Below are 23992 nucleotides of genomic sequence, written 5' to 3'. Positions count from 1 at the left end.
GCCACAACTGCTGAGCCTGCGCTCTAGAGCCTGCGAGCCACAACTACTGAAGCCCGTGTACCTGAAGCCCGTGCTCTGCAACGAGAGAGGCCACCGCGATGAGAGGCTCGCGCACCGCAGCGAGTAGCCCCCTGCTTGCCGCAACTAGAGAAAGCCCGCGCGCAGCAACAAAGACCCAATGCAGCCAAAAATAAACAGATAAAATGAATGTAAAAAAAAAAAAAAAGAGTAATGGTAGTTTGAAGGCCAAATTACACTATACTCATAGTAAGCAAATCTTGTTTTTAATCCTGCCCTGTATATGCGGGGGCACACGCACACACAGGGACACAAAAACAGTCTTTCAATGTAGCACAACTAGCCAAGAGTATGAAGCTGGCTTACAAAGTGTTACCAAGGGTAAAAGAAGAAATAACCTTAAATTTCCTGCCACAATAGCCTGTATTTCTACAGTGCTCTGGTGAAATTCTTATAAAAGACCTGAAAAGACAAGACAATCCTCTCGAGTTCCAACCAGCACCACTACTACCCACACAATAAGCTTATCTCTTACGATGGTAAAGATGCAGTTCCAAATAGAGGCTTTCAATATGTTTCTAACTACAACCCACAGTAAGAAATGTATATATTATTCATATCTATAAACACATACATATCTAAATAAAGTTAAACAATTTCATCAAATAACATAGTTTAAAGGTATATTACTACATATATGCACCTTAATATCTTTATTTGCGGTCTAATTAACACTGCTTGTAGTACCAAAATAAATTTCACAAACTACTAACGGGCATAACCTACAGTCTGAGAAACACTGTACTAGAAACACAACACTGAACGTGCTACACAATTGCAAGGTTCCAAAGCACATGGCAAAATGTCTATTAACAATGACACTGGGACCTGCTCACAGATATTTACACCTTTGCGCTCTTGGTATAGCTGCTTGAATCATTTAAAAGCTGCTCTTTTCTCTGCGAGGTAAAAGGAAAGATTAGATTATTTTCCCAGAATTCTACTGGCTCCCAAGGTATGCACTGGAGATAAACTCTATCTGAGAAGTAGTTCCAGCATGCAATTAGGATTTCTCCAAAAATATAAACGATAATGTCATTACTAAATCATGGCTGAATTATAAAGGATATATGGTAACTACAAAAACCCATTTCCTTTCTTAAATAAGATAGAGCAGCTTAAGTACGGTTTTACGTGTCAACAGAAAGGGCATAACTAATTCCTAGCTACCTTAAGAATAAGAGACTTCAAAATCTTACAAATGTGCTCAGGGTTCCTTTTCAAAACGCCGTCTTCTCTCCAGCAGAGTCCCCGTACTCCTTCTTTTTAATATCCTTCCTCCAGCTACATTCCCATACATTTGTTTTACTTACCATCCTTCCACTTTAACTTACTTTTTTATGATGGGAAGAAAGGGCAGATGCCTCTACAAGAGGCTCCAAATCTCCTTGGTGGATGTCATCGTCACCTCCCCTTGTACCATCAAGTTGGTGCCCTTTTCTGAGCCTTATATCTGGCTCTGGAGTCCTGCTGTACTCCAGTCGGTTTTCTGCTGTCTCATTCATGGGATACCCACGCCTTTCTTACAAAGAGGTCTTTCTGTTCCTTCTTCTTGGGAGGATGGACTTTTAGGATAGTGAGTTGACCCTAAGGAGAGAAAGTTTTGGATTAACATATTTGAATGAGTGATGGGGGAAGACATATGTTGTATTATTTTACACTAAAACTAGAATTTTCTGCAATCATTAAGAATAAAATAATAATGTATTAAAAAAAACCCTACACTTGTTGATAAAGAGGACTGCCAAAATCTACTTTTAAATGAAAAAAGCAGGATATCAAAGACGACATGTATAATGTTCCCGCTTATACATTATAAGCGTATACAATTGTGAATACGTACACATGTGTACACAGGTACCTATTTATTTGAAATTGTGCTCTTGGTCCAGAGGCACACAGGGCAGAACCTAGGGTCTGTGGTGAGAAGGCTTACTCTTCATTTTGTTCTGCCTGCATTGTTTTTACCACATGCCATCTAATACTTTTTCAATTAAAAACAGACCTAACTGTAGAAAGAATATATGTGGAGTTTATGTACTACAACTAGGTTTTACATACCCAATCTCACTTAAATCATCACAATGACCCTTCAGGGTATTTTGAGTTCTACTTCACAGGTGAGGAAACCAAAATTCACCATACTTTTATGAACTAAGACAACGTCTCTGACTGCCATGGCACATATTATTGGTTATGTTTTGCATTTAAGTTGCTTAATGTCTGAAATCTCAGCATTTCTGAGCTGCTTTGAACTCCAAGTAGATTACTCTGGAAGGCAAGAGCACACTCCTATTATATCCCTGAGTTCCCAGAAAGTACTGCGTACATAAATGTTTAATGAACATGACAGATGATATTTAAATGTTCTTAAGTGGTAAAAACACATTCAGAGATCATCAATATTTCTCTAAACTGGATCACATAAGTTTCCTAGGAGTTCAATAATTTCAAGTCCTTGGCCCTCTACCTCATAACTTACAGGACAAAAGCTTATTTTAGAGATTTAAGTTACATATCCAAATAAGGTGATTATCACAGCCAATCCAACTAGAAAGACAAAAACAGGAAGAAGCCAAGGTACATGTTATGCTCATAAATCCCATGGGATTCAAAATTTTTACTGCGGCAGGGGAGGAGTGGGGCAACGTGGGAGGGTCTGGATAGCATGAAGAGAGGGTAAAACAGGCACTTAGTGTTCACATGTGGATACACAAGACTAAGAATTAGCCAACTGTTAGTTTCATATATCATCTGAGTTTGTTGTAGGAGTTCTCTCAAGTTTTTAGAACAAGAACAAACACAGTCTTTAAGGATCACCAAATCTGGGCCTGTGCCCATCACATAAGGGCCTGAGCCAGCATATTCTAATAATGAGATTATAAACTACGCTATTAATACCCAATGCTGACAGAGGAAACAATGCTAGTGATTTATATTTATTTACAAAGCTGTTTCACACCCACCATTTCACTTTGTTTCAGGGAAGAGGGAGCTAACACCTACTGTGGATTGACAAAGTTAAATTCTGTACCAGAGAATTTACAGATGGTATCTCACATAATTCTTACATATGGCCCTCTGAGGTATCTTATCCCCATTTTACAGATGTGGAAACTGAGGCTCAGAGATTAGGCAACTTATCCAAGGCCATTAATCTCTAAGAGTAGCTGGAACAATGAACTGTCCTGCTGTACTTGGATAAATGATTTTCTTGCTAAGAAGAATAAAAAATAGGGAAAGTATTCAGAACTAGGCTTTAACTTGCTCTGCTTCTTAACAGTAAAAGGAAGTGAGATGGGAGATGGAAAGTAAGACTTCAGAGTACCATTATTTGTTAACCAGAAGAGTTAATCTCTATTCTACTTCCTCAGAAATTTTTCGTTGGTCAGGATTCTAAGAATACTACGCTATATTACACAGAACTAAGATAAAAAAAAAAGAGAGAAAAGAGGGCTTCCCTGGTGGCGCAGTGGTTGAGAGTCCGCCTGCCGATGCAGGGGACATGGGTTCGTGCCCCAGTCCGGGAAGATCCCACATGCCGCGGAGCGGCTGGGCCCGTGAGCCATGGCCGCTGACCCTGCGCGTCCGGAGCCTGTGCTCCGCAACAGGAGAGGCCACAGCAGTGAGAGGCCCACGTACCACCAAAAAAAAAAGAGAGAAAAGAAAGGACTCCAATACAAACAGCTGGCAGGAAGGAACAAGTAACTGAGAGGTGCTCTGAATTTATCAATAGACATAGAAGTCCAACACAAATCCAATCGGGTGCATTTTCAGCAAGTAGGGCAGATCTAAGGTCTTTTAAAATCTCTGAGTGGCCAGTGGGGATGAGGAAAGAAAGAAAATACTAATGTGAGTTTTTCAATTCCTACACCTCCTCTACAGGTTGCAAGGCCTCTTGCCCCCAATATCTAGATTAAATATACTTTTATTGAATGAATTATTATACCTGCAGTGTTTATTGGAAAAGAGACTCATTTTCTGTATAAAATTGCTTAACATGCACCCTATTACTTTTTTTTTTTTTTGCGGTACGCGGGCCTCTCACTGTTGTGGCCTCTCCTGCTGCGGAACACAGGCTCCGGACGCGCAGGCTCAGCAGCCATGGCTCACGGGCCCAGCCGCTCCGTGGCATGTGGGATCTTCCCGGACCGGGGCACGAACCCGTGTCCCCTGCATCGGCAGGCGGACTCTCAACCACTGCGCCACCAGGGAAGACCTCCTATTACTTTTTAAGAATGTTTTCACAAACTAATTTAAGTATTGGCATAAATAACATTTAAAATTTGCTAAGGCTTCTTCCCGGTAGACAGAGTCTGTTCTACAGATGATCAAATATGAAACTATGAAACAAAAGAAGTAAAATGGAAACTTGACCTCACACGTTCTAGGAGCAGACACACAGGCGTCACTAACTCTGCCCAAAAGCAATGGGGATTTGCCAAGCAGAGTAGAGGAAAGGTATTCTGTACAGAGAAAACAGCATATGCAAGGCAAGGACTCCAGGGTCTGTTCAGAAATCAGAGAACAGGGACAAGAAAGAACTCAGATGACACAGGCTTTTTGCTCAAGCAGCTGAGCGTATAGAGGATGCCATTCACTGATGATCCAGGGGAGAAGCAAATTCACAGCAGAAGAAGAATGAATTTGTTTTCAGAAACGGTGTCTGAAGTGAAAGAAATGTTCACTTGGCACCAGGAAACATAAATCTGGAATTCAGAAGAGAGAATGAGCTTGAAAACAGAACTACGGATTACTAGGAGTAAAAGTGATAATACTAAGGACTTCCCTGGTGGTGCAGTGGTTAAGAATCCGCCTGCCAGTGCAGGGGACACAGGTTCAAGCCCTGGTCCAGGAAGATCCCATATGCGGCGGAGCAACTAAGCCCGTGCACCACAGCTACTGAGCCTGCACTTTAGAGCCCGCAAGCCACAATTGCTGAAGCCCACACACCTAGACCCTGTGCTCCACAACAAGAGAAGCCACCGCAGTGAGAAGCCCGCGCACCGCAACGAAGAGTAGCCCCCGCTCGCTGGAACTAGAGAAAGCCCGCGCGCAGCAACGAAGACCCAACGCAGCCCAAAATAAATAAATTTATTTTTAAAAAAGGAAAGTGATATTAGCATAATAATAGTTAACAACACAGGACAAAATCCTTTGGAAAAAAAAAAAGTTATACAAAGGACTGAGGAGGGATAAGGATCAAAGTAAAAAAAAACCCAGGAGAATACCAAATATTAGATGTTAAAGTCAGGACTGGACCCTCATCTGTTGACTCCCAGTCAAATGTACTCACACCAAGTTTCCTTCCCAGTGGGAAAGCAATGGAAAATTTAAAACTCACGCTTCTTAGACTTCACTTTCCCTTCAAATAATACTGCATAAGGTAAATTATTATGTTGCTTAAAAGCACCAAGGTTGCTTAAATGGTAACTCAAAAGCAATTTTCTCTACCTGAACAAACTGCTAACTTAATGGTTTGATACTTCTGGTCTAGAAATTTAGCTCTATCCCAGGAAAGCTATTTTCTAAAATCCAGTACTTGTCTGCATGTTCCATGAGGCAAGAGTTTGCTTGCTCAATGCTGAGAACCAAACTGCAACAGATACACAGTAGACATTCAATAAAGGTTTCTTGTATGAATGAATAAATGTCTTATTCTCCAGGGGAAAAACAGAAGAAAAGGAATTAGTATTATTTATGTCATATTTAATCAGTTATATTGGACTTCCCGCCAAAGGTAGACTATATTATAGTATAATGTATTACTTCACCTATTTCATAATTTTAATTGTTATGTTGCCCCCAATTTTAAAAGAGCAGGCAAGCTGTGGAAAATAGTATGGCAGTTCCTCAAATAAATTAAAAATACATTTACTATATGACCCAGCCAATTCCACTTCTGGGTATGTACTCACAAGAACTGAAAGCAGGGTCTTGAAGAGACATTTATACACTGATGTTCATAACAGCGTTATTCACAATCAGTAAAACGTGGAGCGGCCCAAGTGTCCATCAATGGATAAACAAACAAAATGTGGTCTATACGTACAAGAAAATATTCAGCCTCAAAAAAAGAAGAAAATTCTGACACAAGCTACAACCTGAGTGAACCTGAGGACGTTATGATTCCACTTACCATAGGTTATTTAAAGTAGTCAAATTCATAGAAAGTACAATGGTGGTTGCCAGGGGCTGGGGCAAAGAGGGAATGGAGAGTTACCGTTTAATGGGTATAGCTTCTGTTTTGCAAGATGAAAAAGAAGAGTTCTGTAGATGAATGGTGGTGATGGCTGCAACAACATGGATCTACAACATGACTACACACTTAAAAATGGTGACGACAGTAAATTTTATGTTATGTGTATTTTGCACATTTTTTAATGGGGGGTGGAAATATACTATAGTACTATATGGCCTCTTTGTCTAGTAAACTTTTTATTCATGTAAAAAATACATTCAGAAAAGCACACAAAGGACACAAAGTTGACAAAGTATAAATGCTGTGTAACCAGCAACAAACAACATTCTAGCACCCAGAGGACCTCTCTCCCCTATCACTGTAAAGCTTTTTAAGGTGTTAAGTTTAAGAGGTCCAACCCCTTTCCTTGCCAGTTAATGTGATACAATCTTCCAGCAAGGTTCTCTAAAGACTTGCCAACTGCCATGGACCTTAAGTCTTCAACTTCTAAGGGCCAGTGGTATAATGTCCCTTGTATTAACTGGGACACAGCAAGTAGGGTGCAGCGAGTACTGAGTCTAGTGGCATCGCTTTCTAGTTCTATAATTAGATTATTCAGTGGTAGAGGACAGGCTGCAAAATATGTCCCATGATTTTGTTGGCTTCCTCCAAGTTGAAAGCAGCCAATTTCAAAGTGACTTGAAAGTTGTATACTGAAATTATTCCAGTGTGGTCTGTCATTCCACACTGAAGTATGCGTTTGAAGTTAGTGCATGGTTAATGAGATTTCTGGTATCAAGTTCATGCTCTTCCTTGATTGGAAACCTGAGTGGCACAGAATGTTCTAAGTGGAAGTATCAGTATGTTATGCCCCTCATGACCTCTTCTTTCAGACTTCAATGTGAAACAAAATATGTGATGCAAATCTGAACTACTAATAATGAAACCAGATTATTTTTTTAGGATGGAATAGTTTATTTCAACAGTGGGACCAGCAGGGATATTAAAGGCAGCAGATTTTCTTTTGAATACTAGCCATTTTTTCTCTTTACAAATCATTATTAAAAATAAGTACTAGATGTGTTACTCTGGCTTATAAATCTTTAGAGAACCTTGTTGGCAGATTTCTATCACATTAACTGGCAAGGAAAGGGGATGGACCTCTTAAACTTAACACTTTAAAAAGCTTTACCTTCTGCTCTGGGTGGGAGGTTGGAATAAAAGTTACCACCTAACTCTTTTTAAAAAAAAAAAAAAAAAAAAAAAGCTTTACTGTGGGAATTCCCTGGCAGTCCAGTGGTTAGGACTCAGTGCTTTCACTGCCAGGGCCCAGGTTCAAGCCCTGATCAGGAAACTAAGATCCCACGAGCCGCTCAGCACAGCCAAAAACAAAAAAGAACATAAAAAGCTTTACAGTGGGGATTCCCTGGTGGCGCAGTGGTTGAGAGTCCGCCTGCCGATGCGGGTTCGTGCCCCAGTCCGAGAGGATCCCACATGCCGCGGAGCGGCTGGGCCCGTGAGCTATGGCCGCTGAGCCTGCGCGTCCGGAGCCTATGCTCCGCAACGGGAGAGGTCACAACAGTGAGAGGCCCGCGTACCACAAAAAAAAAAAAAAAAAAAGCTTTACAGTGATGGGAGAGAGGGGTCACACAGTCCAAATCTACCTGTTTCCCTCCACTCTTACTTTCTGGTTCAAGTCACCAGCATCTCTCACCTGTCCTAATACAACAGCCAGTAAAGTCTCCTGGGTTCCACTTCTGTTACCCACCCACCCACCCCACCCCCCTTATCCTCAGAATCCAGTCCTCACATAGTGGTCACAGCAGATCTTTCTCAAAACACACTCCCTTACTTTTTGAGCCCTCCAATGGCTTTCCTTTACACCTAAGGGACCTCTTACCCTGGCTTACAAAATCTTAAATGATTAGCCCCTAACTCTGGCCTCATTCTGTACCACTCTCCCCCTTGCCCACTACATTCCAGCCACAGTGACTTCCCATCTACTCCCCAAACACCCGAAAGGCTCAAATGGCTCTATGTCACCTGGTTCCCAAGGCCTGGAATGCTCATCGCCCAGAACTTCCCATGGCTGGGCTCCTTCTTCACATGCGGATCTCAACTTAAGGGTCACTTACTCAAAGAATCCTTCTCTGACCACATAATCTCAGTCACTCCTTATCACATCACCTTTTAGTCTCTTCCACAGCACTTGTCTCTGGTATTTTTATTTCTTTGTTTACTTACTACTGGTCTTTTCTCACTAGACTGAAAACTCCTGAAAGAAGAGACATTATATTGGGTTGGCCAAAAAGTGCCTTTGGTTTTTAAGTAAAAATAAAAAACACATTTTTCATTTTCACCAAGAACTTTATTGAACAACATATTCACCCTTTTGTTCCACTACCTTATGCCATTTTTCAGGCAACTTCATAATTCCATCTTCCCAAAACTTTTTATCTTTTTTAAAAATTTTATTTATTTATTTATATTGGCTGTGTTGGGTCTTCATTTCTGTGCGAGGGCTTTCTCTAGTTGCGGCGAGCGGGGGCCACTCTTCATCGCGGTGCGCGGGCCTCTCACTGTCGCGGCCTCTCTTGTTGCGGAGCACAAGTTCCAGACGCGCAGGCTCAGTAGCTGTGTCTCACGGGCCCAGTTGCTCCGCGACATGTGGGATCTTCCCAGACCAGGGCTTGAACTCGTGTCCCCTGCATTGGCAGGCAGATTCTCAACCACTGCGCCACCAGGGAAGCCCAACTGTTTATCTTTTTGAGCAAGGAACTGGTCCAGATGCCTTTTACAGTCTTCCAGGGAATTGAATTTTTTTCCATTAAGAGAATTTTGTAAAGACCGAAATAAATGGAAATCCGAAGGCGCAATGTCTGGTGAATATGGCAGATGAATCAGAGCTTCCAGCCGGGCTGGAACAGCTTCTGTCTGGTCATCAGAGAAACACGCAGTCTTGCGTTATCCTGATGGATATTCTGTTGACTAATTCCAGATGCTCTTCATCGAGTGCTGCTTTCAGTTGGTCTAACTGGGAGCAGTACTTGTTGGAATTAATCGTTTTGTTTTCCGGAAGGAGCTCATGGTAGAGGACTACCTTACAATCCCACCATGTACAAAACATCACCTTCTTTGGATGAAGGCCAGCCTTTGGTGTGGTTGGTGGTGGTTCTTTTCGCTTGCCCCACGATCTCTTCTGTTCCACATTATTGGACAGTATCCACTTTGCATCTCCCATCACAATTTATTTTAAAAGTAGAACATTTTCGTTACGTTTTAGTAGAGAATCGCATGTGGAAATACGGTCAAGAAGGTTTTTTGCACTTAACTTACGTGGAAACCAAACATCAAAGTGATCAACATAACCAAGCCGGTGCAAATGATTTTCAGCGCTTGAGGATATTTTGAGTATGTCGGCTATCTCTCGCGTGGCATAATGTTGACTGTTTTCAATTAATGTCTCGATATGATCAACTGGTCTACCCAACCATGGAGCATCGTCCAGTGAGAAATCTCCAGCACAAAACTTCGCAAACCACTTGGGACACATTCAATCAGTCAGAGGACCCTCTCCATACACTGCACAAATCTTTTTTTGCATTTCAGTTGTGTTTTTACCTTTCTTGAAATAATAAAGCATAATACGCCAAAAATGTTGCTTTTTTCTTCCATCTTCAATATTAAAATGGCTACACAAAAATTCACCAATTTGAGTTTTTTCTTTTTTTAAATGCACACTGATATGTCAGCTGTCACAATACAATCTAACAAAATTGTTTCGAATGAAGTTGAAGACAACTAAGTGCTATTAGAGCCACCTTACGGAAAAAAAGAATGAACCTTTTGGCCAACCCAATATATCTTCTTTACACCTATATCCCCAGTACCTAAAATAGCTTCTGGCACACAGTAGGTGTATTCACTAAACATCTGCTGAATGAATAAGTGGGGAATTACTACCCACACTTCAAAAATAAGTTCATAGGCAGAAACTAATTTCCCTGACGTCCCCAGGCTCCTGACACTAACTCCTTTATTCTTCTCATTTACTAATGTTTCTATTATAGTACTTATCAGAATTTATTGCATTTTTTTGTTTACGTGCCTGTCTTCCCCTCCTGCAATGCAAAACTTCTCAAGGTCAAGGAGCCTTTTTTGGAATCCATTTTTGTATCCACAACACCAAGCTTGGTCTGGAATGCAAAGGAGCTTAAAAATCTTTGCTGTATGATGATGAGGAGGAGGGGGAATGACAGGAACAGCTAACATGCAGTGAGCGTTAACTACATGCAAAGAACATTTCCCATGGATTATCTCTTTAAATCCTTGCAACAATCCTGGAGGATAGGTACAATTATTTCCTCCATTTTGGAAATGACAAAACGCCCAGAGAGGTTATAAATAACATGCCTGAGATAACTACAGTAATAAGTGGCAATGTAATCTATCTAATCAATCTAACACCCAACTTAATGCTCTTATCCCCAACCTTCTATGTTAGCATGAACCATAAGCTGTTCTCAAATAAATGCATGATAGCACTTAAGTGACAAAACCAGGAGTTAACACTGACAGTACACTGTACTTTACAGCGATGTTGAAAATATTAAGAAACAATCAAGAAATGGGGAGGAGGGCTTCCCTGGTGGTGCAGTGGTTGAGAATCTGCCTGCCAATGCAGGGGACACGGGTTCGAGCCCTGGTCTGGGAAGATCCCACATGCTGCGGAGCAACTAAGCCTGTGTGCCACAACTACTGAGCCTGCGCTCTAGAGCCCATGAGCCACAACTACTGAGCCCGCGTGCCACTACTGAAGCCCGCGCGCCTAGAGCCCACGCTCTGCAACAAGAGAAGCCACCGCAATGAGAAGCCCGCATACTGCAACGAAGAGCAGCCCCCACTCGCCGCAGCTAGAGAAAGCCCGTACGCAGCAACGAAGACCCAATGCAGCCAAAAATAAATTAATTAAACAAATTTATTTAAAAAAAAAAAAAAGAAATGGGGAGGATCATGGAGACTTGCCACATACCAGAAGCAATAAAATGATTGGTTAAAATTGGAATTCTTCCCAAACACTCAGAACATTTCTGAGTAGAAAAATGTCAATAAGAAAACCTGATGACTGGGAAAAGAATAACTGATAAAATGGGAAAAGTTCCCAACATATGTTACTAACTGATACAGCTCTTCCAAAAATGATACAGTTGATAACTGAGAAGGAGCAACACGTAGATTTTTAAGACAGGCACTACCAGTTTTCATGTTCATAAAATCCTAACTGATGTAAGCACAAAGAAACGTTTCAAATCAAATGCAGCTTATTTTTTAAAGATTATTTTGAAGCTCTAAAGACAGCCAACACTCTGTATCATTTACACTACTTTCTTTCCTAGCATGAAGTAGGGCAACTTTTAAGTACAATCACAAGGAACCTCTTCTAACTTACTGCCCAACCCCACTGACCAACTTTCCTGAGAAGAAATCAGGCAAATCCTATGCCGTGAAGTAGCAAAGCCAGTGAAGGCCTACCTCTCTCAGTCTTGAGACCTACTTCAGACGCACAGTGTTACTACCTATCACTATAAAAGTTTAGAGGCTAATTTAGAGGTTACCAAGTGCCAGATAAAGTGAGCTTTTATACATACTCTCATTTAACTTTAAAACCCTGCCTGTTACAGATAGTATAATCTTTGTTTACAAACGAGAGGACTGAGGGTAAGACTATTCAAGGTTATAGAAGCTACAAAATAGAGAAGCAAGAACTATCCAGATTAGGCCCTCTCCATTATACAACACTGCCTCCCACAAAGGTAAGTGGTTCCATTTTTCCTGGTCATGGTCATGATGTTATCTCTTAGAAGGGAGATGAATTGCTGCTTAACACTTACCGGAGCCAACTTTGAACCAGGCTATGTAGTTGGACTTTCACCCATCATCTCATTTAATCCTCCAGCAATCCTTATGATATGGGGTCCCATTTTACAGATGAAGAAACTGACACTAAAGGAGATCAAATAAGTCATCAATAACACAAACTTAACTGGAGACTATGAATTCAAATCTGTATCTAACTCCAAAGACCATACCTTACCATCTTACAGGGCTTCATTGAAGGCACAAATAGTCCATTAAAGCCACTGGTCATGGTCACGGATAAAAAACACCTTTATAAAAAGGATTCGAGGACCTGGTGGCACAGTGGTTAAGAATCCGCCTGCCAATACAGGGGACACGGGTTCGAGCCTTGGTCCGGGAAGATCCCATATGCCATGGAGCAACTAAGCCCATGTGCCACAACTACTGAGCCCTCGCACCACAATTACTGAAGACCGCGCACCTAGAGCCCCTGCTCCACAACAACAGAAGCCACCTCAAGGAGAAGCCCGGCACCACAACGAAGAGTAGCTCCCGCTCGCCACAACCAGAGAAAGCCCACGCGCAACAACAAAGACCCAATGTAGCCAAAAATAAATTAATTAATTAAAGAAAAAAGGATTTGATACAACTCTTATAGCCATGTTACAATGGTTGTTTCCATTTCCCAAGATCTATAAGTAACCCTGAGTTTCTAAAACAAAGAACAGTACACAAAAATGCAAACATACATGATAGGAACCACAGTCCTGAACGTTATAGTCAGAGAAATCCTGACAAGCCCATGATATATAAATTGTCATATCTACACTAAACCAAACTATGTAAATTATGCAAAGACTTCCTTTCATAAATCATCTGCACTATAATACCATATAACCACACTCTTGTTCCAACTATTTCACAAATAAAATCTGTCCAGGTAAAATATATGATCTGTACAGTCAATGTTTCAGGCAAAATCAAAAGCCCTACTTTGGTAAAGACCTGTCTCCATAAGTAAATAACAATCATTCAGGGCCCTATCTCATCCTGCATAACACCCTCCACAGCATAAGTTTCTTTTTTGTTTTTTATTTCTACAATGCTGCAGATGGAGAAACCAAGAAGTGATTAGTTATCTTTCTCAATATCACCATCAGAAATCTACAAATAAAACTTGTGTCTACAACCTTTCCCAATATCACTAAATTCCACTAACCCACAAGGTCTTCTTTCAACTACACATGTAAAAGAACAGGAATGGAAAAAAAAAAAACCTAGAATATGTAACTATCTGCAGACCTCAAAGCAACTCTTCTCAGACTAAAAACCCTTTATAAGTGGAAACAAAAATAGTTTTCATTCTTTTTTTTTTTTTGCGGTACGTGGGCCTCTCACTGCTGTGGCCTCTCCCGTTGTAGAGCACAGGCTCCAGACGCACAGGCTCCAGACGCGCAGGCTCAGCAGCCATGGCTCACGGGCCCAGCCGCTCAGCCGCATGTGGGATCCTCCCAGACCGAGGCACGAACCCGTGTCCCCTGCATCGGCAGGCGGACTCTCAACCACTGCGCCACCAGGGAAGCCCCTTCATTCTTAAATTAAGTGATTTGTAGCGATTTCTATCAGACATTTCAGAAAGATTCAAATTTATATGTATAATTCTAAAATCAAAACTGAAAGTCTCGGACTTCCCTGGTGGCACAGTGGTTAAGAATCTGCCTGCCAATGCAGGTGACACGAGTTCGAGCCCTGGTCCGGGAAGACCCCACATGCCGCAGAGCAACTAAGCCCGTGCGCAACAACTACTGAAGCCCATGCACCTAGAGCCTGTGCTCCGCAACAAGAGAAGCCACTGCAATGAGAAGCCCATGCGCAGCAACGAAGACCCAATGCAGCCAAAAATAAATAAATAAATAAAATCTTCTTTAAAAAAAATTTTTTTTAAAGACCCAACGCAGCCAAATAAACAAATTTATTTTTAAAACAAGTTTACCCTCAAACTGTCTGAAACCTAGCTTCTACTTAAAATGTGGTTGAGGGCTTTCCTGGTGGCACAGTGGTTAAGAATCCACCTCCTTCAAAAAAAAAAAAAAATCCCCCTGCCAAAGCAGGGGACACGGGTTCGAGCCCTGGTCCAGGAAGATCCCACATGCCACAGAGCAACTAAGCCCGTGTGTCACAACTACTGAGCCTGCACGCCACAACTACTGAAGCCCACACACCTAGACCCTGTGCTCCACAAGAGAAGCCACCGCAATGAGAAGCCCGCGTCCCGCAAGGAAGAACAGCCCCTGCTTGCCGCAACTAGAGAAAGCCACGCACAGCAACACAGAACCAAAGCAGCCAAAAGTAAATAAATTTATTTTAAAAATAAATAAATAAAGTAAAATAAAAAGTGGTTGAGAGAAATGACATTTGGATGAGATCTACAAAATGTGCTGTATTTATCTACTCCTCTAGGTTCTGTTTCTGGATCAAGTAATCCACCAATCAATTACTTTGGCCCAGAAGTCACAAACTTGAACATTTGAGCAACCTGATGAAAGACAAAAAGGCTGTTATTGTGTTGACCCAGAAACTGCTCAAAAGATTTACAATTCAAATTTAAAAACACAGTGTTAAACAGTGCTGTGGTAACTGGCTATGCATATAAAAAAATTAGATCCCTGACTCACATCATATACAAAAAAAATTTTTTTTCAGGCAAGATCAAGAGCTAAATATAAAATACCAAATTTCTAAAACTTTTAGAAGGAAATGCAGAGACCTAAATGACCTTGGAGTATGGAATAGATTTCTTAAATAAGGCACCAAGGACACAAACCAATAAGAAAAATGATGACAGATTTGACAGTCCTTTCTATTCAACAAACCATATAAAAAGTTAACAGATAAGCCACACAGTCTAGAAAATACCTACAATTCACTTCACAGACATAACCAGGATATGCAATAAACTCCTAAAAGCAATTTTAAAAGGACAACCCAACTGGGGGGGGAGAGACAGGGACAGACAGCTAAGAAATAGAAATCTGAATAGTCACTCAACATTTCAACATGCTCAATCTCATAATTAATCAAGAAATATTTTAAGATAATATCATTTCACACTCATCTGATTTGTAAACATGTAATAAATCTGACAATGTCATGGATCTATAAGGATTTAGATAGAGCAATTCTCAAATTCTCATGCTAAAAAAACACAAAGTGACTCAATTCTGAAAAGCAATTTGGCAATATCTGATAGAACTTTAAATTCCCATAATCTCCATAATCTCAAACCCAGTAATTCCACTTCTGGGTAATTTACACCAGAGAACTTCATTTCAAACTGAGTAGCCATACACAGACACACACACAGACACACACACATACACACACACACACACACACATTTCACAAAACATTTAATCCTTACTGCAAAACAACCTGATATATCTCTGAACTATTTTAATTCCTAAAGTGACTTCATAACCGATTAATGGTTCCCAACATGCAGTTTGAAAAACTTGCCAAAGATCTTAAATAGGTGCACAAGGATTTCTAACCAGGAATGTTCAATGCAGCATTGTTTTTAAAACAGGAAAAATGGAAACAACCTAAATACCTATCAACACGAAAATAAATTTAAACTGGTTGTATTTGTATAATAATACAACTATACAGCAGATAAAAGTAATGACTATAACTAGGATGAACCACATGAAACTACCATTTTTGTAGGTCAAAAATGGTAAAAATATCAGCAATTTCATGGGTCTAAAAAAACTTGTTTCATGAAAAACAAGTTACAGAGTAGGTAGAATATTGCTTATATAAAGTTTGAAAATACCCAAAACATAATATTGATTTATGAATATACTCCTATGTAGTAATTATATAAAAACAGGTATTAGAAACACCAAATTCAAGATATCATTACTTCTGGGAAGAAAGGGAAATGTAACCCAAGAAGGTGCTTCAACTGCATGTGAAAGGCTTTTCTTTAAAAAAAAAAAAAACAGGTAAGTGTGGGAAAACGCTGAGATCTGATATAACAGTATGGTAGATGTGTGAAGGTTAATTATCTTGGTCTCTGTATTCTCCCGTATGTTTGAAATACGTTAAGAAAAAAAATAGTATATGTATTAGCCAACGAAAGCACACATCTGCAGCCTAAATTCAAACCAACTGCTCCATAGACAATTTCTTTCATTGGCTTGAAACGTTAACGCATCATCATCACCTTTTTTTAACAAGGGCCTCTAGCCAAAAATAAATAAATAAATAAAATAAAGCTTTATGTAACACCCAATTTAAATAGTTCCTTAAAATCCATCAAGCGAAGATTTATCCCTGGAAAACTGGTTTTGTTCCTCCTTCCAGTTCAGTGCTATATATTTTACCATATTTCCATTTTCATCTCGGCTGCCAAGAAAATTCAAATCCAAATTTTATTCTTAGTCACTGAATTATGCTGCCACTTGGGAAAAGAATATATGCCTTCTCCTTTTCCTCATTTTTCTTTTATATATATATAATTATTATATTTCTGGCTCTTTTAAGTTACAGAAATTCTGCAGTGAAATAAAATGTAAATAAATTCCAAGAAAATAAAAATAAACTTTCTGTTCCACCATGCTAAGGAGTTTTCACCATCATTGCTTCTTCCTGGACCAAAGGAATGGGTATGCAAATACAACTATGCATACATGTTCACGACACTAAAATTTCAGGACATACAGGATTAAAGTCAATATGCTACCAGGGAAAAATAATTAGCTAACATACTAACAAAAAAATGTATACAAAAGAAAACGTGAAGTTGGTCAAAATTTAATAAGCTAATTATTTCTTTCTCTTCAAGACCATTTTGCTTTGTATGCTTTGTTTTCCGGTGCATGGACATTGTGGAAAATTCCTAAGTCCAATAAGAATATGTAACATTACAAGTCATATATAAAGAAAGTTCTGTGGGTTTTTTTGCGTGCATGTGGTCGCCTTTTTAAAAACTTGAAGTGTCCTTTCCCACAGGTATTTTGCCCATGCCTAAAGATATTCTGGCAGTTTTCTGAGTTTGGCTTCCCTTCTCCTTCTGTCTGGAGCCTCACAATGTCTATTGAAGCCAAGCATACCATTTAGGCAGCACACATCCCCTCTAACACATGGTATACCCCAATACAGGAAATTCAAAACCATGGGTTACATGAAACAAATCCCCTAATTAATCCATTCCTTAACTTCCAAAACTGAATACCAAATGTCCTTATTAAATAGGTTTGGTTAATTATTTCCTTACAAACAGGGCCTAGGATGTCAATCACTCTTATTTATCTCATTTTAGAAATAAAGGATAATACAGGGGGACTTCTCTGGCAGTCCAGTGGCTAACATTTTGCCTCCCAATGCAGGGGATGCAGGTTCGATCCCTGGTCAGCGAGCTAAGATTCCCACATGCCTCGCAGCCAAAAAAACCAAAACGTAAAACAGAAGCAATATTGTTACAAATTCAATAAGGACTTTAAAAACGGTCCACATCAAAAAAATCTTTTTTTAAAAAGAGATAACATAGAGAATATACACCAAGATGACAATTCACAAAGACTTTGAAAAGATTATTTTTAACAAAGTTAAAGCACTTCACTCAGCAGTAAGCCCAAAACAACACGATCCAATTTAGGTTTTGAAAAGAATATAACATTTACTCACCACCAGGATTACAACAGTTATGAATAAAGTTATATGCTCCTCATCTTCAAGAAATGTATAGTCTACTGGGCAGTCGTCCAGATTCTTTTAACAGGGATGGCAAAATCACGCTGCTTTCCAGGACTAGATAGGGAATCTAGATAGGTGAGCAGCTCTATCTAAGGGGTAAGTATTAGAAAGAACAACTACAGAATGTAGATTTTGCCTAAAGTAATTCTAAATCAACTTCAAAAGAATGCTATCAAAACAAAACACATCTCCCAATGAGACAGAATACATCATTGCAAGACATGTTTAACTGCCAATCAGATACAGACTGAAAAAAAAAGTTGGAAATGGCATGGAGAAGCTAGACCTCGGCCACATTTCTGGTCAAGAGTTAACATTGCTGTGACTTTTCTGGATGGCAGTCTGGCAATACACATCAAAAAGTAAAACATGCATTTCCTTCAACCCAGTAACTAGACTCTCAGAGAGCTACTCTAAAGAGCCATCAGCACGCAACAATTGTACACACAATGCATACGCATAATATACAATAAATGTAAACAATCTAAACATCCAGCAATAGGAACACTGTTAAATTATGGTGCACACATTCAACAAAATACTAAGAAACGATTTAAAGAACAGAGTAGACACAAACGGATTGACCTGGAAAGCCAACATGAGTGTTGGTTTTTAACACACACGACTATGAGCCAAGATGGCGCCACGTGCCAAGCTCCCAAGTGCTACTTCCGGTCACACCTGGAAGCAAGATTCCAAGCCACAGCCTGAGAAGGGTTGGCTGGTGTCAGTGGTGTAGCTCTTCTGAGAACTGCTCAAGGAGAGCCAGTCTGCAGCCAGCTTGTCCAGCTGCCCAGCAACCTGCAAGCAGGTACGGGAATAATAAAGAAGCCCCTCTGGCCTACACTGAGGAGTCCACAGCAGAACATTCACTACAAACCCAGCGCGGGAGATTTTCAAGTTGCAACCAAATAAACCCAGCAAAGACCTGGCAAAGCTGGTGATGTTTATGGCACAGATGTTCTGCCACCCAGAACATCTAGATAACTTTCCTCAAGAACGGAAAGATCTGGCCTCCTACAGCTACACTGTCTTGAATGCAGGCCTTCCAATAACATTTTGCAATACTCTGATCTTCCTGAATACCTCATCTATCCATCAAGGTTGCCAGAGATCTTCTTTGAACCTCGACGCTGCCATGTAAGTTTCTACGACTCTGTACACTCATTCTGTGACTGATGAGAATAAAAGTGCAAAAACAAGAATAAGGTGAATATAGTATTGCAGAATTACACATGCACATGTTAAGGGACAGCAACACAACTGCACCCAAGATACCTTTGGAAGTGATCCCTAAACTACAGAAGAAGCATCTGAAATGACGCCAAGACCGTCAATGTTATCACAACCGTATGCTTCTGTCTCTTTTTTCTGTAATCTTTTGGCTGTGCCGTGCAGCACGTGGGATCTTATTCCCCAACCAGGGATCGAACTCTCTCACTCTGCATCGGAACCGCGAAGCCTTAACCACTGGGCCGCCAGGGAAGTCCCACAACTGTGTGGTTCTCTAAGGTCGCTGCCTTGACATTCTAACAAGGGCAAGATGAACAAGAGGAAGAGGACAACGACCCAGAATGCTAATGCAGCATGCCTTGGGGGAGAGGCTCTAAACACAAGGAAAGAAGGTTACCAACATACTTCAGAAACAAAAGAAGAAAAGAGTTGGAAGTGTCTAACTTTTCAGCTATCTGTTAGATTCATGAGCCCCAAGAATGTGCACGAAAACCACTAAAGCAGCTGAAGAGTTTCAAGGAGACCCGTGAAGTGAGGTTAGTGCCCCTGGGCCTTACCTCCAGGTTGGCAGGGATTCACACGCTTTTTCTATCTCTTTGTGCACAGGTTTCTGCAGCAGCACCAAGGAGAAGTAACGAGATCCTTCGGTCTGCTGTATACACTTCTCAGCGCCTGGCAGTCGCAGAGCGCATTCCGGTGTTGCTCATGACCATGCCACCCATTCTGTTATGACAAGAACTCTGGGGAAGTCATGACAGTAGGAAACAAAGCTCTGAAAGAGATAACAGCTCAATGACTAAAAAACTTCCTCAAAACCTTGCCCAGAATAATGAAACACAAAGAAAGAATGTGATGATGTCTCCTAGGGCTCTGATTCAGTTCTTCCAAAAACTGAACCCTCAGATATTGCAGAAGGGATTCCAGGCTAGGACTACAGAGGCCTCAATAAAATCAAGGGTACAAGAACATGGAGAATTAGATGCTAAAGATTACAGTCCGGGAACAGAAGTTCTGGAAGTTGAGCAAGAGAATGCTGAGAACGATCAAGATGGGTGGGGAAACACCAGTCTCAGGGAGGAGGAAGCTGATGCTAAGGTGGGTTGATGTGCACCACTCTTCCGATGAAGAACAGCAAGAAGTCTCCGAGAAGCTGAACGGCTTCAGAGAGGAGCCAGAATGTCCCATCAAAAAATAAGTTTTTCTGGGCTTCCCTGGTGGCGCAGTGGTTGAGAGTCCGCCTGCCGATGCAGGGGACGCGGGTTCGTGCCCCGGTCCGGGAAGATCCCACATGCCGCGGAGCGGCTGGGCCCGTAAGCCATGGCCGCTGAGCCTGCGAGTCCAGAGCCTGTGCTTCGCAACGGGAGAGGCCACAACAGTGAGAGGCCCGCGTACCGCAGAAGAAAAAAATAATAATAAGTTTTTCTTCAGAGAAAAGCAGCTGGTGCTACAAGATTAACTTTTGAAAAAGAGAAAACGAAGTAACTTCCAGGCCAGTTTTCCACTCCAAGGAAAAGGCTAAATTTGTGTCATTAATCTGAATGTTAGTGAATAAAGACTGTTTATTTGCATTCAAAAGTCCAGAAGCACTATATTTTGAAAATCACCCAAAAAAGCACACTGCTGAACAATGGTTGGTTTGATCCAATTTTAAAAACTCTGCAACAGGAAAAATGAGCCCTAATATGTAGATTTTAATTAATAATGTAGCAATATTGGTTTATCAATTGTAACAAATACAGCATGTTAATGCAAGGTGTTATCAACAAGGGAAAATGGAGGGTGGATAATATGAGAACTTTCTTTACTATCCACACAAAGTTATGTAAATCTAAAACTGCTCTAATAAAGTCTATTAATTTTTTAAAAACCTACATGTGTAGACAGATTTGCAAATAAACATTTGCATATGCAGACAAAGAGAGCGGGAAAGCTCTATATCAAACTTATTAACAGTGGTTTTCTACAGAGAGTGAAGAGCACAAGGAAGAATTTTCACATTACATATTTCTGGACTGTCTAAAAACTTTCTACACTGAGCAATACTCTAAGAGGCTCTGCAGCACATGGAGAGCCTGGGTCCTGAAACCAGACTGCATGGATTCAAACCCCAGCTCCACCATTAACTAGCTGACAAACTTGGGTAGTTAATCTCTCTGTGCCTCAGTCTCCTCATCTGGAACTAGGGATAACAGTTTTTGTACCCACACAAAGCTGCCGCAGGTATTAAGTGACTTACTCCATGTTAAGCATTGGAAAACTACCTAGTCCATAATAAGTGCTCAATAAGTAGTGTCCTCCACTGCGCCTCAGTTTTTTTAAATCTTGACTGGTAAGACAAATCAGGAAAACTTGGCTCATCAAGCCCTTTCTAGTGAGATCTACAATCCAGAGAATACAATGTATTCAACAGCCAAATAAAGATAATCTGAGTTTTTAACAGATTACAAATAAACACTTAGCAATATAAGTCCATTTATATGAAAACAATCACTAATAGATTCTATAAGGATAATCATAAAAACAAACCCCTCTAAGTGCTGTGATTCTGGATAATATTTACTTTCTCCTTTATACTTTACTGAGTCATTTTAATTTTCCACATTGAATATGCATCATTTTTAATGAAATAAAGTAGGAGTCGGCAAACTTTTTCTATTGAAGGCCACATAGTAAATATTTTACCCTTTACAGGCCATAAGGGTCTCTGTCCCAACTATTCAACTCCACTGTTGAACCACAAAAGCAACCAGACAATACCTAAATGAACGCATACGGCTATGTCCCACTGACAATTTAATTTACAAAAACAGGAAGCTGGCAGGACACTGCCCACAAGCAGTCAAGTTTGCCAACTCCTGAAATAAAGAAGGAAACAAAATTGTTTTCATTTTGGAAAACAAAATATAATTTACAACAAAGAAAGTGCATGAGCTAAACTGACATTATTGATGGGGAAAAAAACCCTATTCATTTATTAATATATGGGAAGGTACGGACAGAAAAACACAAACTCTCTCATTTAGGCTCTGGAAATCCTCCTCTCATCCTTAGTGCCCCAGTAAGAGAAAACTTGCTAAGGAGCCTAAAGTCTAGATAGGAACATAAACTAGTGGGTAGGCAATCACAAACAGAAACTAAAAGAAGTATGTCTTTCATATTTAAATCAACTTGAAATTTCTTCAAATTTCATAATAATTCACCAAGCAGCGGCCACCACAGGCGTGGAAGTCCCAACTACTGAGGAAAGGATTTTAGTCTTGGATAATCACAATCGGCACCGACAAATTTGTGAAAGGAGGTGAAAACATCTATGGACATCTAACAGCATTAGAAGTGAAATTTCTATGAAATAAACGTTAGAAATGAAAAACTCAGGAATGAAAAATCTATGAAATTCTAACGGAATTAGAGTCAGAGGGTGGTTAAGATGAGACATGCAAGTGGCCTTTGATAGGACACTTCAAACTTCAAAACTGACAAAGTTTCTGATCTCCGCCCCAAAAATAAAGCTTTGGGTTGAAGGAAACTATTCTTAACATTTCACGTGGAACATGGTTTGAAATATTACGACAGATTTCTTTGAGTTTTCAATGGTTTCTCTGGAGGAGGGAAGAAGGACTGTTTTGGGAAGAGCTATGAAGGCTGCGAAGTCCAGAGGCTAAACCTAAAGACGGTAAAAGACCACTCTGCTAAAAAGACGCCAACACCCTGCAACGCAGCCAGCGTGCCCGATACAACCGCAGCGGGACCGCTCAAGCTTTCTGCTGGGCGACCTCGCCAAGTTGTCAAACCCCAGAGGAGACAGTAAACAACACCCAGAGCCAGCGGTGCCCAAGGCGAGCTCTCGCACAGACGCCCAGACCCACCGAAGCCGGTGAGCAGCAGCCTCAAGGGGCGACACCGACACACGGCAGCCCGACGCCCGGGACACCAGGCCCAGAACGCGGTCCCCCCGGCCGCCTGCGCGCGGGCAAGCACCGGTGAGGGGTCTCCCCGCCGCAGGGGCCGGACGGGGGCCCAAGCGGAGCCCACCCAGGAGTGCGGCCAGCGGAGACGCGGAGGGGCGCTGGGGCCGGGGGGACTCGGGGCGGAGGGCGGACCCGGGGCCGAAGGAAGCCGGGGCCGAGGGACCCGGGGCTGGGGGCGCCGGTACCAAAGGGAGCTGGGGCCGAAAGGAGCCGGGGCTGAGAGGACCCGGGATGGAAGGAAGCCGGGGACCCGGAGCTGAAGGGACTCGGGACTGAGGGGACCCAGGGCTGGAAGTACAGGAAGGGAGCCGGGGCTGAGAGGCCCGGGGCAGAGGAAACCCGGCCCCGAGGGGCGCCGGCCCGGGGGTCGGGCGGACAGAGCAGGGGATGGAGGAGCGCGCTCGCCGCCCGCCGCGCCGCCGGGACACCCGCCCTCAACCCTCGGCCCCGCCGGCCTGGCCCGTGCTCCCACTCGAGAAACTCACCAGAGCTCGCCGACGCCTCGCCACGCGTCTCGGGTTCCTCGGAACCGGGGCCGCCGGGACCCCAAACCAGCTGTGGGGCCGCCCGCTGCCGCCGCCGCGACCCAGCGTCCGGGAGGGTCCTCACACCGCCGCCGCCGTGACGCGAATCGCAAGAGGCGGCTCTGGCCAATGAGAGCGCTCCTCGTGCGCAGCCGCGCTGGCCCAAGCCGGAAGCGCCCCGCCAGGCCGCTCCTCGGCCTGGAAAGGCTTGGGAGCCACGGGGGGTGGTCCGCAACACGATCCGGCGGCGCCGAGAGCCCGGGGACACCGAAGTCCTTTAGCTTCCCTGCCTCCGGAGGCGGGAGCGTGTGCAGAGGAAGAGGCGGGGCCGCCCGGCTCGGGAAGCTTCCCGGTCTCTATGGATACAGCTCACACGCCTTGGGCGGAAC

General features: G+C 42.0%; 1 protein-coding gene and 2 pseudogenes across 3 annotated transcripts in view; 2 read left to right on the top strand and 1 right to left on the bottom strand.

The window, feature by feature from the left end:
* Nucleotides 1-23720, bottom strand: part of ADIPOR2 (adiponectin receptor 2) — a 52262-nt gene extending 28542 nt beyond the window's left edge. Inside the window, exons 1-3 of one of the 3 annotated variants that reach the window (XM_030834811.3) lie at nt 23565-23715; nt 19669-19834; nt 1413-1665 (exon numbers count right to left, since the gene is read on the bottom strand). In XM_030834811.3, coding sequence (XP_030690671.1) covers nt 1413-1583 — 171 coding nt within the window. In that variant the 5' untranslated portion in view covers nt 1584-1665; nt 19669-19834; nt 23565-23715. Of the gene's footprint in view, nt 1-1412; nt 1666-19668; nt 19884-23564 lie in introns of all 3 variants that reach the window. The other 2 variants (XM_030834810.3, XM_030834814.3) reach the window with 2 other exon arrangements.
* On the top strand, nt 18516-19255 carry LOC115840959 (protein SDA1 homolog; annotated as a pseudogene).
* On the top strand, nt 19466-20306 carry LOC138842293 (protein SDA1 homolog; annotated as a pseudogene).
* Nucleotides 23721-23992: the final 272 nt, after the last annotated feature.

This window comes from Globicephala melas, chromosome 10 (genome assembly GCF_963455315.2).
Source record: "Globicephala melas chromosome 10, mGloMel1.2, whole genome shotgun sequence".
NCBI lineage: Eukaryota > Metazoa > Chordata > Mammalia > Artiodactyla > Delphinidae > Globicephala > Globicephala melas.
This window is presented reverse-complemented; position numbering and strand designations above follow the sequence as displayed.